Source organism: Procambarus clarkii, chromosome 8 (genome assembly GCF_040958095.1).
Source record: "Procambarus clarkii isolate CNS0578487 chromosome 8, FALCON_Pclarkii_2.0, whole genome shotgun sequence".
Classification (NCBI taxonomy): Eukaryota; Metazoa; Arthropoda; class Malacostraca; order Decapoda; family Cambaridae; genus Procambarus; species Procambarus clarkii.
In genome coordinates, this window is record NC_091157.1 from 10,273,256 (window position 1) to 10,292,277 (window position 19,022).

General features: G+C 46.7%; 1 protein-coding gene across 8 annotated transcripts in view; it reads left to right on the forward strand.

The window, feature by feature from the left end:
- The window catches only part of LOC123759757 (paired box protein Pax-5-like), a 205,231-nt gene that overhangs the window by 33,961 nt on the left and 152,248 nt on the right, over window positions 1-19,022 (forward strand). For all 8 annotated transcript variants that reach the window (XM_069317196.1, XM_069317197.1, XM_069317192.1 and 5 more), the window contains exon 2: window positions 1,637-2,120. In XM_069317196.1, the coding sequence (XP_069173297.1) occupies window positions 2,018-2,120 (103 nt within the window). In that variant the 5' untranslated portion in view covers window positions 1,637-2,017. The remainder of the gene's footprint in view (window positions 1-1,636; window positions 2,121-19,022) is intronic.

A 19,022-nucleotide genomic window follows, 5' to 3' on the forward strand; every position in this document is an offset into this window, starting at 1 on the left:
GAGTTCTCTCATCAATGTTATTAGTTGGTCTTTGGTCGCAAAGGTGTAGAGAGGAGGGGGAGTGATAGCATCCAAAGGTGTAGAGTGGGCGGGTACAGGCAGCAACCAAGGCGTATTATAGGCTGCTCATGTGCTAACTTCATGCTATGAGAGGCCCATTTAAGTGCCTCTGTGTACACCGAAGTGCACCTTGTATGAGGAAGCCATTGCGCGTGTTTCTGTATTCCGAGCAAGGCGAAGCTCCCTTGCTAAGCACTCTCCAAAAATAGCCCAGTCGATGGAGCTTCGGCCACACATGCTCCACGGTTGTATTGGTCCACGGTTCGAGACCCATACAGCCCAGGTGAATGGAAAGTCTCCCAAAACCTTCCATATGAAACCATAATTTGGATATTGCTTCGGTGAAAGGCTATATCGTAGCCCGCTCTTGGCTAGCTTCGTGACCGGCGTATCGCATCTTCAATCTTAACTCTAATTGTAAATTCACTTCTTGTCATGTATATAATGCGGTCAAGGAAGCCCGTTCCTTCCATCACGTCTGCGTGGAAGGGCTGTTAGAGCAAGGGTGCTCGTATATGAAGGTTCCTAGCAGTCGGGTAGAGCGACCATTGAGATCCTTGTCTTCAGGGCAATACAATCCTTTGTTATTTAGTCTCTTTGGTAGTAATCTATTTGAATTCCAATTCCCTGATTAAAAAAGAAAGAGACCTGTTTTCAGGTTATCGAATATATGTCAACACGCCTTCAAGAGGCAATGTCTCTAGACTCGTGCGAAAGAGAAGCCTCACTCAGTACTTCAGATCTGCGCCTCATCTAATGAAATGTAATAAAACAAATTTTTAAAGGAAATCTCGCATGGTCTGATGTGAGATTATTCCCCTCTGTAGGAGTCAGGCATGGGCGCTGCGGCCCTTCCCTGTGGGAGGGAGTGAGGTATTATGGGAGGGAGGGTAGGAGGGAGAGACAGAGAGAGAGAGAAAGAAAGAGGGATGGAGAGATTAAAGGAGGAACAGAGGGAGGGAAGGTTAGTCGGTGTATGGAGTGAAGCATCTGTATTGAACGTTGGAGAAAGACTCCAATGAGGAAAGTAAATAAAAATTACCCTGCGACTTGTGGGGGAAAGAAAGGGAAAAATATCTCTGAAAGTGTGAGAAAGCGACAAATCTGGGTACTTCTGGCCTCAGTACTTCAGGTCATTGTACGCCTTGCCTAGGCATTTCTAGCCTGGATACTTCTGGCCTGTGTACTTCTGGCCAGTGTACTTCTAGCCTAAGTACTCTTGGCCTGTGTACTCCCAGTTTTGCTTAACCGTCATTGTTTAACTTTAAAAACGACTTGATTTCGAGGATTCTTGCGTTGCATTGCGATGATCAGCAAGCATCGTGAAGCGCTTACACACGATCCCCGCTATTTGTCTTGCTCTAGGTACGACCGCTGACTACGATACTGCATCAGATATAGAGGGACCCAGTCACGGTCATTAAGATCCCGCGGCCTCAGGTCGTCTAGAACCTGTTGAGAGCGTGGTGGAGGGACGCCAAGGGGGGGCAGGTGTGAGGCGGCTCCTTGTGGGCTGACCGCCACTTCTTGCGCCTTCTACTAAACCTAATTAATATGAATACATTTTTCTCTGCAGGTGTTGACTGTGCAAATGCAAGGCTGCGAGTGACTGCTGTTCTTGTGCCGCCGCCACGACTGTGTTAGCTGCTAGAGACTCCAGTCGGGGTCATCTACCTGCGTCAGCGCCGCCGCAGGAGAACCACCTGCGTCACTAGCGCCGGCCGCTGAGCTGGTCTAGTGTACCTGTAGCTGCCCAACTGCCGCCCCTCACCAGCAGTCTTCGGGGCGCGCGAGTGCCACGTGTCGAAGGCCCTGCGTCTGCCCCTGGCCCAAGTGCCACGTGTCGAGGGCCCTGCGTCTGCCCCCTGGCCCAAGTGCCAGGTGTCGAGGGCCCCTGCGTCTGCCCCCTGGCCCCAGTGCCCAAGCTGTTGTAACCGTGGCAGAAGAAGCGCTCTTCATGATTACTATGGACATCCCGCCGCCACCCGCCCCGCACCAAGTGGTACACGCGCAGACCATCATGCAGCAGCAGCCAAGCCCAGACGACTCCAAGAAAAAACGTAAGTATCGAGGCCGTGGCCAGCCACTTCACTGTTCACTCTCAGCACATTATTATCCCCGGCTTGTACTTGTACCAGTAATAGCCACGAGCTCTTCCTCGGACATTGTTTACAATAGGTTAATACGTTTCTAGAACGTAAGATATACAGCGTTCGTGTTACAGAGGCTGATAATACAAGCACAATATCCTTAATTCCTCACCTTAAGACAGCTCAACATTCTCAACACACGGCACGGGAAGTGACCTCAATTTTCAATATTTTTTTATATTTCTTAATGCTGGGACTGTCTTGAGAGTACAGTGGTGCAGTGTTTCTTGCTCTACCATTACCCTAATTCTTGTTATTCCTTCTCGAGTCACTTTCTCTCCTTCACTATGTGCTGTTTGTCACATGTTATAATTATTATGTGGAGCGGTGCGCGACACCTGTGTGTTACCAAGACTCTCCAGCAGAGACCTGGGGCCAGATTCACGAAGCAGTTATGCAAGTACTTACGAACGTGTACATCTTTCCTCAATCTTTGACGGTTTTGGTTACATTTATTAAACAGTTTACAAGCATGAAAACTTCCCAATCAACTGTTGTTATTGTTATCAACAGCCTCTTGGTGCTCCGGAGCTTATTAACTGTTTAATAATTGTAAACAAAGCCGCCAAAGATTGAGAAAAGAAGTTCAGGTTCGTAAGTGTTTGCGTAACTGCTTCGGGAATCTAGCCCCTGATCCTTGCCTACACCCGCACCCTGACGAGGGTGTCGTTGGTGCTGCCTGACGAGGGTGTCGTTGGTGCTGCCTGACGAGGGTGTCGCTGGTGCTGCCTGACGAGGGTGTCGTTGGTGCTGCCTGACGAGGGTGTCGTTGGTGCTGCCTGACGAGGGTGTCGTTGGTGCTGCCTGACGAGGGTGTCGTTGGTGCTGTCTGACGAGGGTGTTGTTGGTGCCCCCCTGCACCCCCCCTCACAGTGCCGCCCCCTGCACCCCCCTCACAGTGCCGCCCCCTGCACCCCCTCACAGTGCCGCCCCCTGCACCCCCCTCACAGTGCCGCCCCCCAGCACCCCCCTCACAGTGCCTCCCCCCTGCACCCCCCTCACAGTGCCGCCCCCTGCACCCCCCTCACAGTGCCGCCCCCCAGCACCCCCCTCACAGTGCCTCCCCCAGCACCCCCCTCACAGTGCCGCCCCCTGCACCCCCCTCACAGTGCCGCCCCCTGCACCCCCCTCACAGTGCCGCCCCCTGCACCCCCCTCACAGTGCCGCCCCTTGCACCCCCCTCACAGTGCCGCCCCCTGCACCCCCCTCACAGTGCCGCCCCTGCACCCCCCTCACAGTGCTTCCCCCCAGCACCCCCCCCCCCACCTTCACCAAGTGATGGTTCACCAGCACGTACCGAGTGGTCGCCGCCGCAGTACGGCCAGCTGACCGTACCCGTACTCGTGCCCCTCAACACACACTCTCGGTAGATATACTTGACCAAGTCATTCATGAAGACAATTGAGAAGCATTATAAGTGAACTCTCAATGGACATAAATCAAGAATATTCGTGTAAACAGAAGCCAAATTTTCAGCAAAATGTACACTGTTAACGCCCTTGTAGTACGTGTGAGATATGTGTGTAGTCTTAAATGCCTCAGTGAGAGACTGGCACTCTCTTATTTAGGCCTTCAATTAACCAGGTGTCTGGACACACCCACTTACCTGGTGTAGTTTACAGCGTCGTAAGAATTACTCCTTTAGCAGTCGTCGACCAAACACCTAACAGCTAGTGTAAGTGGCCTCGCCAAATGAAAAAAACTAGTTTTGGTCATTACAATCCATCTTGCGATTGGAGATCTCTATGCTGCCGTGTGAGGTTCAGACACTTTGATTCGTTGCTGGGTATAGTTATCCTAGTTACAGTTCCTATAATCAAGATAACTAGCAAATGAAGCGGAAAATTTTGGAGCTTTGAATTTGGAGGCGAGGAGTCACAATAACGTGGCTAAAGTATGTTGACCGGACCACACACTAGAAGGTGAAGGGACGTCGATTTGAATTTGGAGCTTTGAAGCTCCCCGTCTCAATATTGAAAAGCATAAAGCTCAATGTAAAATTGAACGTGTTCTTTTTGGACTTCAACCAGCACATCCGTACGTATCCCGGCGAGTTTATCATAGTCGGTGAGGCAGTAACCAGCGTGCAAGAGGTCAAGACTCATGTCTACAGCGACACCTCTCTCGCCAGGCTACGCTTATGTGCTTGCTTACACGCCACCTCCTACCACGGTAAGAAGTCTTAAAGGGGGTCTGAGGCGCTAATTGTCTAGTAGTTAACTCTGCCCGTCAGCCCCACGACTTTATCCCAAGACGATGAGTCGGAGCCCAAGAGGGTTAGAGTCTGGGGTGATTGAGCTGAGACCTGTCAGCCTCTGGGGGGTTGTTAAGGACACCTTAAAAGCTTACTGACCATCCAGCAGGTATATGTTTAGTCTATAATATAGTCCACAGATAAAGTTTGCTCCCAGTGTATATACTGGGACATATATGGTATACTTCTCTGCATATCCCACCGTGACTAAGAGGGTGTCGAGGTGTAATTTAAGGACACCACTGTGTTGGTTATTTTGTGTGGCAGGATAACGTGAAGCCCCCCGTCTCCACCCGTCCTCCTGTGAAGCCCCCGTCTCCACCCGTCCTCCTGTGAAGCCCCCCCGTCTCCACCTGTCCTCCTGTGAAGCCCCCCGTCTCCACCCGTCCTCCTGTAAAGCCCCAGCCTCCACCCGTCCTCCTGTGAAGCCCCCCGTCTCCACCCGTCCTCCTGTGAAGCCCCCCCGTCCCCACCTGTCCTCCTGTGAAGCCCCCCGTCTCCACCCGTCTTCCTGTGACGCCCCAGCCTCCACCCGTCCTCCTGTGACCTCCACACATAAATATACTGGGGAAGGGCGTAATTACATTGTTCATAATTAACAACATTAATAATGCCTGCAATAATTACAAGCAACGATTCGCCATGATTCCGCTATAAGTATACGTTGAAAAAACTACGAAACAAATTTTAAGATCTCGGTGTAGGTTCAAGTGAGTGAACACTGATACGGTTGAGGAGGATATCAAGTAAGAGCCATAAGTAAGAGTAAGAGTCAAGAGCCATAAGGGCGCCAGTCATCATAAACTGTGATGTAAACACTAAGACACCGCGATCAGCAGTCAAGACTTGCCTTCTTAGAGCGCCTTCCTAAATAACTTTGGTCTTTCTCTTTCTTTTAAGTAAAATCTTCTGAACTCCTTCACCTTCTTCCAAGAACTTCTCACGGGCATTCCTGCGAGCAGGAGGAATTGCAAACGATGTACATTGAATCTGATATTGTGAGTCTTTTATAGTGAAACCTTATTCATTGAAGCTTGTTTAGACTCCCAAGAATGTGTAAGAAGCTTCACGCTTCCTTCTGTCTGCCGTCCTCTTCTGTCCGCCGAGTCTGGCTAGATAGCATCTATCCAGGAACCTGAGCGGGCTACTGGCGGCTAATTCTACCTTACAAACACACCGTAAAATCACTTGGTCAGATAAAAGTATTATGTTCCTTAGACACGTTCCTCCGACACATGACGCATCTCTCCATCTTTGGCGTTCTTTAATAAAATAATAAGAGTCGAAGAAAATTCGTTTGTAGCTCCAATGAGGAATTATTAAGTCCTCGTAAGGATTCCTCAGTGAGGAATCATTAACAATTATTGGAAGAAGAACTAGAGACACAACTACGTATTTACGACTTCATGAAGTGGTTCAGTCTAACAGCACAAAGGTTATGTGTTCTTTACAACGTGATTAAATGCTAAATTATAGTTGTCTGCTAACTTACTGCCTTAATAAACTCCTTACTGCCGGGCCTAGCATTAGACTAGATTCATCAGTGACTGCAGCTGTACAAGGCAGCACGAGGTGAAGGTATCCTCGCCGGGATTAATTACATCCAGCATTCACCACAATCCTTACAAACTAGCACGATAGGGAAGTGTTGACGGGTCATCTGCCAGGCGAGAGGTGTTGGGGGATTGTGCTTCAACACCACATTAATACCCGGCACTATGTAGAGTGATGTGATCCCCTGCATGTTAGAGGGAGGGTGGGCAGGAGGCTGATTTATGCAGGGCTCCACTTTGGCTGTACCAGCTACATGTAACCAAACGTCTCATCCATCACTCTGCTGCCTCTCCCCACCCCTCCTCCCCCCCTCTCTCGCTGTAACATACAACACCTCGTTTTAATTTTCTCACTGACGTTCACTTTCGCTGCGGCAACGTTTGTACCGTTCTCATCACCATCACATCCACATCAAAGATATTTAACATGCAGCGGAGGATGTTAAAAATATATATTATCTCGTGTTAAACTTTAGGCTGAAGAAACTTTACATGCATTCTAATTCTGAAGAAAATGTCCAATAGTGGAGTAAAATACTATGTTGTTATGGTGCAGATAATGATGATGAGCATGACTCGATAACGATAATTTGATGGAAGTGGTGATGACAGCACACTCTACAGTGCTCCCTTATCCTGACCACTCAGGCTCTCAGAGGCGGCAAAAACCTTAATGGGTCTACGGAAGTTCTCTGGCGTCGTCACTCTTGACTCGGGGAGTCTTTCCTTAAAACAAAATTAAGCGACAGCTCTGAATTCTTGAGTTTGTTTGTAATTAAATCACCGCTAATGTCCAGTCCGACGGACCGGCTCCTGGCTGCTGGCTTTTCCCATCAAGGTATTTATTAATAAGATAATATACACAGCGAGTAATCACACGAACGTAGTCACGTTAATGTAATTACTCTCTGTGTATTGAAAGCCGAGCATCAGAGGCAGAGCATTCCTAGACGACAGAGCCAGAGTGTCTGTGGGAGATTGTGTGAAAATTGTAGTCTGGCTTCAGTAGAAGCCTCAGGAAACCCTCGTGTGTTCAGTAGAACTCCAGGTTACATTTGTTATACCATGTCGTGATCTAGTCGCTAGAGAGTTCGAACTCACATACGTTCGAACCCTCATCACGGCTCCAATGGATTTTCTTAATAAGATATATATTAATAACCATATATTGATTAACTAAAAATTAAGGGTTTAATTAATGCTATTTAAATAGTCAAAAAACTATCTACAAAATGAAAATTTGAGTTACAGTCACTGGTTCGTTAACTAATACTTGTAAATATTATTATCAGTGTCTCTCAACAACGTAGGCTAAACTACAACTACACGTCAAGTTCTAACGTTCGCAAATAATGATAATAACGCCTCACGCCAGACAAACTCATCAATAGAATAACGTCAAAAACGCGTGACAAAATTTTAACTATAAAAGTATTCCTGCTCTACTTCACTTTTTGCTCTCTTTTCGAAAAGTCTTTTGAAATCCAAATAAGGAATCCTTCATAATGTAAGACCAGAGTTTTCCCTTCCTCCACTTTGAAACACCTGCTTAAAAACCCATCCTAGATAGCCTATGGGAGGTCGGTCCTAGAGAATGTTGACCAGACCACACAATAGAGAGTGAAGGGACGACGACGTTTCGGTCCGTCCTGGACTATTCTCAAGTCGATTGTCTAGAGAATGGTCCAGGACTGACCGAAACGTCGTCGTTCCTTCACTCTGTAGTGTGTGGTTTGGTCAATATACTTCAGCCACGTTATTGGGACTCATCGCCTGCCGTCCCAGAGAACGCTGCGCCAATGGAGAATTGATTAAATAATATATATTTGGAATGGATGCCAAAATTCATCACAAGAGTGCCATTCAACAAAGAGTTTTCTTTTAGAATATGAAGAGCTGAGCCTGCATCTCATCTCAACTCAGCTTCTCATTCCAAGCTCTTACAAAGAACGTCGCTTTTCGCTCGTATGCGTTATATGAGGCCAAGAATTGTCGTATTTGAAAATGGAAGCGGCTCGCGAAAGTGAAGTACGGTCCCGTTTTCTGTTTTGGGACCTCTGGTAGGTTAGGAGAGAACACTCTCATATGACCGTTTTCTTGATGTTGGGAAACCTTAGGAGGACGGGCTGCTCATTCAAGAAAAGAGTGAGAGGAAGAATGATCACAGCATGCACGATACTGAGGGATATTCAAAGTGAACGAAGACAATCTGTTCCTAATGAGGGAAGAGACAATAAGGACTAAAAAGAGACTGAGAGAGACAGGTAGAAACTAGAAACAAATAAACTAGTATGGTGTAAGACAGAGCTTCTTTAATGTATAAATTGTTTACAAAATGATCGAATTAAAAGAAGACATTTCAACCCATGGAGTTAGAGAATAGGAGATAAAGAAAATCAATAGTAGCATAGAGCTAGATAGCCACTACACCTCCCCTACACCACTCAAGTAACCCACTTTCCCCCCCCCCCCCCTTATCCAACACACACCCTTATCCAACACTTATCCTAGACACATTCACATTTCCAGTTTCTCTGCCACAAGAGAGTACATAGAGCCAGTGAGCGTAGCGTCAAGCCGCCACCACCAGGTTAAAAAGTGGACGACTTCCATACCTTAAACTCTCCATTCCTTCCCCACCGTCCCATCCCAAATCCTTATCCTGATCCCTTCCCAGGGCTATCTAGTCGTAAGGGCTTGGCGCTTTCCTCTCCTTGATAGTTCCATTCCATTAGAGACTTGAGAACTGTTTTAATAATACGCAAGTATAGATTGAATGCAAAGTGTAATAATTCTTGGTCTCTTTGGGCCACAAGCTCCTAGTCAGAGAGTTTGTGGCCGAGGGCGTGGCCATAGGAGCCCCCGGGCCACGCCCACCTTTACCAGAGGAGAGACCTTGTACATTTTCTGGGAATTTCAAAACAGCGACAGATCAGCGTGTATGACTGTGAAGGAATATTATACTGGAACCACCATCTCGAATATTATACAGGACTAACAGTCACTATCGCCATCCAATGCTTGTGATGGTGAAGCCTGCTGCAGGGGAGGGATGGTGATGGTGAGATCGCTTCTTAGTTCATACTGAGAGCACCTGGCACTAATGAGGAGTACAATACATTATAATTTTGTTGTGATGGTGAAGATAGTGAAATTCACCATCTTAGCACCTTCCATGACGGTGAGACCAGCGGTGGAGGGACAGTGAGGTTCACCATCCCAGCACCAGCCGTGACGGTGAGGCCAGCGGTGGAGGGACAGTGAGCTTCACCATCCCAGCACCTGCCGTGATGGTGAGGCCAGCGGTGGAGGGACAGTGAGCTTCACCATCCCAGCACCTGCCGTGACGGTGAGACCAGCGATGGAGGGACAGTGAGGTTCACCATGCCAGCACCTACCGTGACGGTGAGATCAGCGGTGGAGGTACAGTGAGGTTCACCATCCCAGCACCTACCGTGACGGTGAGATCAGCGGTGAGGGGACAGTGAGGTTCACCATGCCAGCACCTGCCGTGACGGTGAGGCCAGCGGTGGAGGGACAGTGAGGTTCACCATGCCAGCACCTACCGTGACGGTGAGATCAGCGGTGAGGGGACAGTGAGGTTCACCATGCCAGCACCTGCCGTGATGGTGAGGCTGGGGAAGGAACAACGGAGACATGACTGGTGTTGACACTGGCGGAGGTCCGCACTGGAGCGGAGAGACTCTGGAGGAAGAGGAGAATGATAATGGTGTTTAACCCGTGGGATCTGGTGTGGGAAACGTGCAGCTGATGGCCGCAGTCGCGTTTCTCTCCACCATGGGAAAAATGGCTTTTGTTTACACTCAAAATTCCTCCGTCGGAAAACAACAGGATTAATAGGCTAGGTAACGGAGCTGTTTTCCTGAAGTCTGTATATCTCTTTCTCACTGCGCCACTATTACCTGTTTACCATCTCCCGAAACACACCTTAACTCTCCTCCCTCTCTCTTTCTCTGGGACTGGATAAAGGCGATAGTGAACTATAGCCTAATGCAGTATATATATCCAGCTCTCACCAAGAGCTACTCTCTACACTCCAGCCGCGACAGAGTGAGGCAAGCGAGCAATTTAGAGCCACATCAAACACCTGTCCGTGAGAAATCAAACCTCTGCATCAACTCACCGAAAAAGACCATTGTGGTCCCCGGCCAACTTTCCCTTATTACATGTCTCTCGTGGTTACATAAGGAATGTTGATGGTCGCAGTAGACACGGCTGGGAGATGTCTTGGCATAGACCCCGTTACTTTCCTCCCTCCCACTGTTGCACAGTCGGGGTACTTAGCTGTAGAGCTGGTGCTCTTGTCTGCACAGTTGGGGCGCTTAGCTGTACAGTTGGGGCGCTTGTCTGCACAGTTGGGGAGCTTGTCTGCACAGTTTGAGGCGCTTGGCTGTAGAGTTGGGGCGCTTAGCTGCGGTTTGGGCGCTTGGTTGTAGGGTTGGAGCGCTTGTCTGCACATTTGGGGCGCTTGGCTGTACAGTTTGGGCACTTGTCTGCACAGTTGGGGCGCTTAGCTGCACAGTTTGGGCGCTTGGCTGTACAGTTTGGGCACTTGTCTGCACAGTTGGGGCGCTTGTCTGCACAGTCGGGACGCTTGGCTGTAGAGTTGGGGCTCTTGTCTGCAAAGTTGGGGCGCTTGTCTGCACAGTTGGGGCGCTTGTCTGCACTGTCGGGGCGCTTGTCTGCACAGTTGGGGCGCTTGTCTGCACAGTTGGGGCGCTCGTCTGAACAGTCAGATACGAGAGGAATCAAGATCTTAAGCTGTCCAACACAGATTTTATCAGGTATTTTGTTGTGTGAGAGTCACTACTAGGAGAAGAGATTTCTCCAAGAGAGAAAGAAGAGAGAAAAGAGAAAAGGGGAGAGGTTTCCCTGGGGGGGAGGGGGGAGGTTGCCCACAAGGGAGAGGGGGGGAGGGGTTATGATTTGCAGAGCAGCAGGTGAGCGATGCTTAATTAAAAGTTCATCGCTGAAACACAATAAACGCAATAATACGTTTGCTGAACAAATCCACAAGGGCCGTGACGAGGATTCGAACCTACGCCCGAGGGCATCCCAGACGTTTGCTGTGTCGGAGCATCAAACCAAAAATGCTGCATGGAACTGATTTTGACGTAGCATGGGTGCGACGTAAGGAGCTACTTGTCGATGAATTTGTAAAGTCATCGGCTGGCGAGGCAGCACGCTCAGTTCTTTACCAAACTAGGCTATTCTCTGAGGACTTTCAACCACCTGAGACAAGTGCTTAAGATTTTCTATCCTAAAATGGTTATTTATTGAGATACGTTGACTTATATAAAAAGAAAATTGTTCTCCGATCGGTGCCCAAAACTTTTAATCTTGTTAGAACAATATGACTAGAGAATATAGGACTGATATGTCTTTTATTCTTGGCCATATTGGACCTCGTATGGGCCAATATGCCTTCTGATATGAAGTCATATTGGCCCTTACGAGGCAGATTCTACTTTTATCTACCCAAACCTATTCATATATTTATATGTGAAACCTCAGGTCAAATCAATCCAGAGATCTCACAGCAATTATGTTACCCTTTAAAGAATCTAATTCAATCTATAGCAGTGCCAATAATATTAAGTTCTCATTAGATAACTTCGATAATTTTTTTAGTGGTTTTGTTGTCCTTTACTCCATGTACGTATTCTCATCTGGACTTATTTTCATCTGTACGTATCTTATCTGTAAACTCATGCACTCTCGTTCGTCTGTACCCTCATGCTCTCCCAGATATCTGTAACTTCTCACATTTAATCTCACGCCACCAACAACTCCTTAGCAAACATCGCCACTTCCCTCACAAGGCTTCACTCACACATCCCTCCATCAAAACCTTAAGAAACGCCATCTCCTCCCTCACAAGGCCCCTATCAACATCTCAAACATCTCCCACACAGCTTCTGATCCAACACCTCCGTTGCGTCACACATTGTATGCACGGTTAAAATTACACCGTCATACACACCAGCGCCTCAACATATACTCAGAAACTGCCTTCACTTGACGCCAATAACAGGAATTCTTGCCCCTCAGTTCACTAATCGTGGAGGTTTATTCCCGAAGTTATATATACCGATTCTCGGTACTTTTTACCCTCCTGGCGGTGGCCGAGACCCTAACACTGAGGTAAGAGTAGCGTTAAGGAATTTGAAACTTTCTGGTGCCTTGACTCGGCATCTCGCGACTCCAGAGTCGGGGAAATAATGACTTTTCATCACAGCATTCCGACTCGAGAGGCGATGCAAGAGGCCAGACAAAAACCGTCCCAATGGTGCTATGAAGCAAGAGCTTCTCTCCCGTGAAATATCAGCTGAGGTGTTGAGCCGTTGTATTTGATTTCGGAAGCGAGAATTGACCAGCGGAGGAGGAGCCATTATGGAGATGAATGCGGTGTTGATCATTCGTGGTATTTCGGACACAGATATTCCGTTTCGTCTATAGCTTCAGGAGCTTTGTTGTGGTCTGAAAGACTCCTGCGCTGGACTATAGTGTACTTAAAGTGATCAGTGTTAGCTTTGGGAATACACAGAGCTGATCTCTGATGGTCTACAGGGGCTGAGTGCTCGCTACGGGGAGGATGCTGTTGGAAGCTTGTGGAGCCTTTTCCTGTTAGGTAACTGACACGGGTGGAGGAGGGTGTGGACGTGTAGGGTGTGGACGTGTAGGGTGTAGACGTGGAGGGTGTGGACGTGGAGGGTGTAGACGTGGAGGGTGTGGACGTGGAGGGTGTGGACGTGGAGGGTGTAGACGTGGAGGGTGTGGACGTGGAGGGTGTGGACGTGGAGGGTGTGGACGTGGAGGGTGTAGACGTGGAGGGTGTGGACGTGGAGGGTGTGGACGTGAGGGGGGGGTGGACGTGAGGGGGGTGACGTGGAGGGGGTGGACGTGGGGGGAGTTGACGTGGTGGGGGTGGAAGTGGATGGTGTGGACGTAGAGGGTGTGGACTTGGAGGGAGTAGACGAGAAGGAAGTAGACGAAGAGGGTGTGTGGCCTGGTATGTAGAAGTGCAACTGTTTCCTTTGTGTGTTATGGAATGTGTTACGGTGTGTTAAAGAGCCGGCCAGGCAAATCCTGCTATGCCCTCTGAATCGGATATAGAAAGCAGAAATGCTAGATTCAGCCTCTAAATGTGTCCCTGTTCATAGAGATGGCAAACAACTGTGCAGAAACAATCACCTCAAGCTCGAACAATACGTGCAAAGTAGCAACGCTCACATGCACGAGTACATGAACATATTACAGGATTAAGGAACGTAAGAGTATACTAATGAGGCCAATAATGAGTATGTCAAAGCCAATAATGTGTATGTCTAAGTTAAAAAAAATGGCAGACAGGCAATTTGAGAATATCAGCAAGAGGCACAGTCAGCCGTGGAACAAGACATGTTCTCACCGTGAATACTGAGAGAATGAGCCAAGGTCATGTGATGCAGCATCACACTCCCAAAAATCTGATAGTCACCAGGTTCATTGTCATTATACTGAAAAGGATACATATAGAAATTACTAATCTACAGTAGAGTATCCTTTGCCGTATACATTCAAGAACATTGATAAATATATATTATAGAGGTTAGTAGAAGATTTCGTTCACCTGGGCTATAGGAGTCTCGAACAGTGGACCCTAAGCGTGTGTGGCAGACGCTCTGTCGATTGGGCTATGAGCAGTTTTAAATAGTTCTTAGTCTAAAGTAGTTTTAGGTTTGTAGGACATCTGAGGAGAAGAACCTGTATAACGCCAACAATGGCTCAGGAACTGGCAAACGCTCAATCAAAAACATGATACAATTCTCTGAGAGCGGTAATATAACTGAGACACACCGCAGAACCATTAGGAAACTTTGTATTATGAGTGGGACACACAATGGTTTCCACAGTAGCCTGCTACGTAGCGTGAGACTAGTATACAAGCTGGAAGAACAGGCGAGAGTAACAAGGAACGTGCTCCAGTATCTAACGAAGTTCTTATGTAACAGAAAGCAAAAATTTTAATAAAAGGAGAGTTATCTGAATGGATTATCTCACAAAACAGATCGAAACACTTCCTTGAAACAGTTGCTTATGATCCGGACGTTGTGAAGAGGATACACAGGGAGGAAGACCACAAAACACTTCAGGAGGACCTTGACAAACTGAGACAATTATCCAAGAAGTGGCTGTTCGAATTTATCTCCAGAAAATGCAGTGATGTAATTGGGTTTTGAAGACGTAGGCCAGACGCAAGGTACCAGATGGGATGGAAATATTATTAGGAAGTATATTTCCTATACTGAGTATAGGAAATATACTGCCTATACTTAGATATATCAAAAGATCCTTGAGGTGAGGTCAATTCGAGTGTATGTACTGCGCCACATATTATCTAGATACTTTCAGCTACTTGATACAAGGGTGTCCAGTATCTCAAGATACTTGACCATAGGCTCTTACAAAATGTTATATATATCACGTATGTCAGACCAGTTATGTCAAATGAAACATTGGTGTAAAGTCATTATTTTGTCAAAAAAAACAGGACACAAGTACTGTAGACAGTTTTATTCTCGAGGCAAGTTTTTCTGAACAGCTTCTTGAACCAGATTATTTTCAGGTGAGCACGGGGCTCATATTCATCAGTGTGTGTGTTGTGTTTTTACGGGGGGTTGAGCTTTGCTCTTTCGGTCCGCCTCTCAGCTGTCAATCAACTGTTTACTAACTATTTTTTTTTTTTTTTTTTTCCCCCACACCACACACACACACACACACACCCCCCAGGAAGCAGGTTGTGACAGCTGACTAACTCCCAGGTACCTATTTACTGCTAGGTAACAGGGGCATTCAGGGTGAAAGAAACTTTGCCCATTTGTTTCTGCCTCGTGCGGGAATCGAACCTGCGCCACAGAATTACGAATCCTGCGCGCTATCCATCAGGCTACGAGGCCGTGTGTGTGTGTGTGTGTGTGTGTGTGTGTGTGTGTGTGTGTGTGTGTGTGTGTGTGTGTGTGTGTGTGTGTGTGTGTGTGTGTGTGTGTGTGACAATGACCTGTATGGGCACATTATTTTGCGATCAGAAGCATTACGGCAAGAAAATGTGTTGAGGCCAACAGCCGTTCCCACAGCCTCATTACTTTTGGATTCCGTTACGTCCACTCACTCTCCAGTCGACCACCCACTCTCTCTCTCTCTCTCTCTCTCTCTCTCTCTCTCTCTCTCTCTCTCTCTCTCTCTCTCTCTCTCTCTCTCTCTCTCTCTCTCTCTCTCTCTCTCTATCTATCTCTCATCTCTTGCAGTTTTTTCTTAACATTCGGAATAAAATATATCGACCAATCACCATCAACCTTCCTTCGGGATCGTGCGTATTTTTTAAATTTTATTAGTCTCTTTGTTTCTTTTCTACCTCGTGTAACTATCTTTCCATCTGCCCCCACCTCCGCCCCCCTCCTTAACCTCCTAACCCCCACCAAGATATCCTCTCCCTGCTGCCTTCCAGCCCCTCACCCCCTCCGAGAAACCCCCAGGAGAGAGAAGGCGCCATGCAAGGAAGTTTCCCCAGTTTCCTCTCACCATCCGCTGGCGATTCCCGTTTTCTCTTATTGTGTCTCGGGATAACTACTCTAGATACATCTCCCATCCGATATAATACTTACTGAAGGTTCACAGTTCGTAAAAGTTATATGGTATTAGAACATAACGTTGAGGAATTATCGGATCCCAGGGAAATAAGACACACCTGCTTGTCTGCATGTCTTCCTGCTTCGTGTCACTAGGACCCTTAGTGGAACTCTTTACCTCAGGGAGGAGTAAATTTGTAGTCATTGAAATGAACATTTAAAGGCTACTCAGCCTGAGCAAAGGCTGCTTAGAGGCTACTGAACTCGTCCACCGATCCCCTCTAGATTGATCCTCTCTTGGCTTCACATATAGGCCTTGTGAACCTTAGATAAAGCAGTTCAAATCATAGTTAGAATTGGGTGAAATTTCGTCCCTTCGGAATTTGGTCCGTCGTCATCAGACGGGCCACACTCGCGAAGGACATCATCGAAATATTTTCCCACACTGCTGGTGTCACCGACCCCACGTGTCAGTCGACGGTGTCACGCTACCAAGACGGTGGCGTATGGACCAGTGTGTCACACGACAGTCACGCAACGTGTTTGTGATCAGTTCTGTATCACTCAACTACGCCTGTGTCATGGAATGGATGATGTGTCTCTCAAGAGTCACGCTACTCGCTGTTCAGCACAACATGAAGCTGTCCAACAGGGCGGCTAACGTAAGCATTTATCTCTCCAAGAGAAACTGCCCAAGTTTTATGTCCTCACCATCGTAGGACTGACGTTCAGGAGTCTGTGACTGCTGGAGTGTGTGACGGCACAGTTACCCAACACCCACACGCTAACTGCGTCAACAGTAGCCACCTGTAGCCGACATAAATATTCATTGGAACAGTAAAATAAGGAGAACAGCTATTAAAGATTCATGTCTGACTGTGACACCAATGTTCTATGACGAATTATTGATATGATTGATGATGATTATGATGATTAAGACATCCAAGAAGTGAATATAAAGGAATTAGAGGAATTATAGAATTAGAGGTAAGAGGAATTATAGAATTAGAGGTAAGATGAATTATAGAATTAGAGGTAAGAGGAATTATAGAATTAGAGGTTAGAGGAATTATAGAATTAGAGGTAAGAGGAATTATAGAATTAGAGGTAAGAGGAATTATAAAAAGAGCTGTTATTTTACACCACTCCTACGAGCTCACTCTCTCCCGAGCTACATGGACATTTTGTTTTGAGGATCTAAATCTAAAACTAAAACAATGTTGTTGTGGTTTAGATTTAGCTACTCAGAACGAAATGTTCATGTAGCACGGGCTATGGTGAGCCCGTAAAAGCTAACTATACAACTACAACATTGATTGATAAAGATTAATCCACCTAAAATGTGGCACGGGCATGAATAACCTGTAACAAACTAGGCTGTTGTAAGAATTATCCATAGTGGTTTATCGACAAAAGAGAATGGGAAGCTGAGCCGCATGGTGACCTGACCCCCAGGGGAATTCGCGGTGGAAATAACCGACGCTTTGTTCATATCTGCGTATAATGAATCATCCTATAGTATTCAGGAATTTAGAGAAAATTAGCCTTTATTCATTTTGCATTAAAATTGTATTGTATAATAGTACTGGGTACAATATCAAGAGTATTCTAATTATTGAGTTTAAGTCACCATCAGTGACGTCACGAATCAGATCTAACTTTTGAGGCGGAGTGACCGGCGGTCATAGGTCAGCAGGGTTGACATGTCTAATATTTCTCAAAGTTTTAATAACCATTTGTGTGATCGGGAACAGCTCTGCCGTTAGATGTTTGTAATTTAATTCAGTAAAATAATTCAACCAGTCTGGATCAATTAAGTACAACAGAGTTTAATTGTTATAACTTAACCTTGCTAAAGTAACTGGGTAAGCGATGCGGAACAATACAATACTCTGTCTGGGGTAGTCCAGACAAGGAAAAAATCAGTGTGGTCACGGAAGCAGCTAGGAGAGGTCAAACATCTTACCTCTCCCCAACAAGACCAGCACAACACCCAGAGCTGTGGTCGCCCAAGGTATAGTTGCTATTGTAAATTATAGGGATAGTCTTCTCATTTGCCATTCAGGTCAAGTAGGGAGTGTTAAAGTAATAGGGAGTGAACATATTTAGATTTTGTTTTAGTTTTCTTTTAATAAATTAAATTTGTTATTAATTTGCATTTTATTGTTTCCATGTGTTTTATGTGTATACTTGTCCTGGTCACGTGGTCCACACGAGGCAGAGTTGCATTGGGCGCCGATTCTAACATCGAATCGGAATTATCATTACCGTGTAATTTATTCCACACTCAAGGTCATCGTTTATAGTGGGGATCAAGCCCCTAGGTTGATTAATTAGCGTGATCGATCCAGACCTCGATCATTGCTCTTGTATTACTGGTCTGGTGGTGGCAGCAGAGGTGACTCTAGGGTTTTGTTCAGAGCTTAGGTCACGTCATACTGGGTGTAGAATCCTAAGTCGGTCAATCGTCTTAGGACCACGTGGCGTGGAGTTGGCTTTGGTAAAAGTTTTGGAGTCCCTTGGTTTAGAAATAAAAGTAAGAATACGGGTAGAGGGAGTAGAAGGTAGAGAAGTAAAGTGAGAGGGACCCAAACTCGTGTTACAATGGTGCACAGCGGTGGTTTCAACAATTTTGTTTGAAATTGTTGAAAGGCTCACGCGTCTAGCCGTTCGAACACGTGCGCGGATGCTAAGGAGACAGCCGCGGGTCAGGATTAGCAGTGCGCCCCACAAGTGCGTTTGAGTGGGGATTGGCGAATCTTGGGTCATGCGGGCTGATATGATTAAGGTTTAGTTAGTAAGATTAGGTTGTTAAAATTAGATTTATTGAAAACGAGACCGCTCCGAGTTGATTGGACTGGGTACCATACTCGACCCATTGCAATTAATTCAGAGGTGTTGGGAGCCACCATACTCTCAACAGCAGTTCCTTGAGGGCTGTCGGGGGCGGATATATCTGTGGGACGCCAGTAGATAGTCCGAGGGCGTTATTAGACGACCCAAAACGCTAAGGAAAAACGTAATCCGTGAAGGGCGTTGCGGCCTCCGAGGGACGGACTAGTAAACTACCTAGCAGCGACTCAACAACTAAGTGATCGCACACTTAGTGGAGGTTGAGTCGTCCCTAGTCATAATTGTTGCTGAAAGCTGCGTGTCGCTCTGTTGGAACCTAGATGGTGTGGCCTCTAGGCTAGGTGTGGTACGGCGAGCCGGTAGGAACAATTATAAGTTTAAGTCGAGTGCATTTTTGAATTAAGTATACTTAAATTTATAAAGTAATTTCCGTTTATTTGCGTTGTTCTAGATTAATTTTTTTCCCCTAAATTCAATCCCCGGTTAAAATTTTTCCCAAGTGTTTAGCGTTTTCTTGCATATT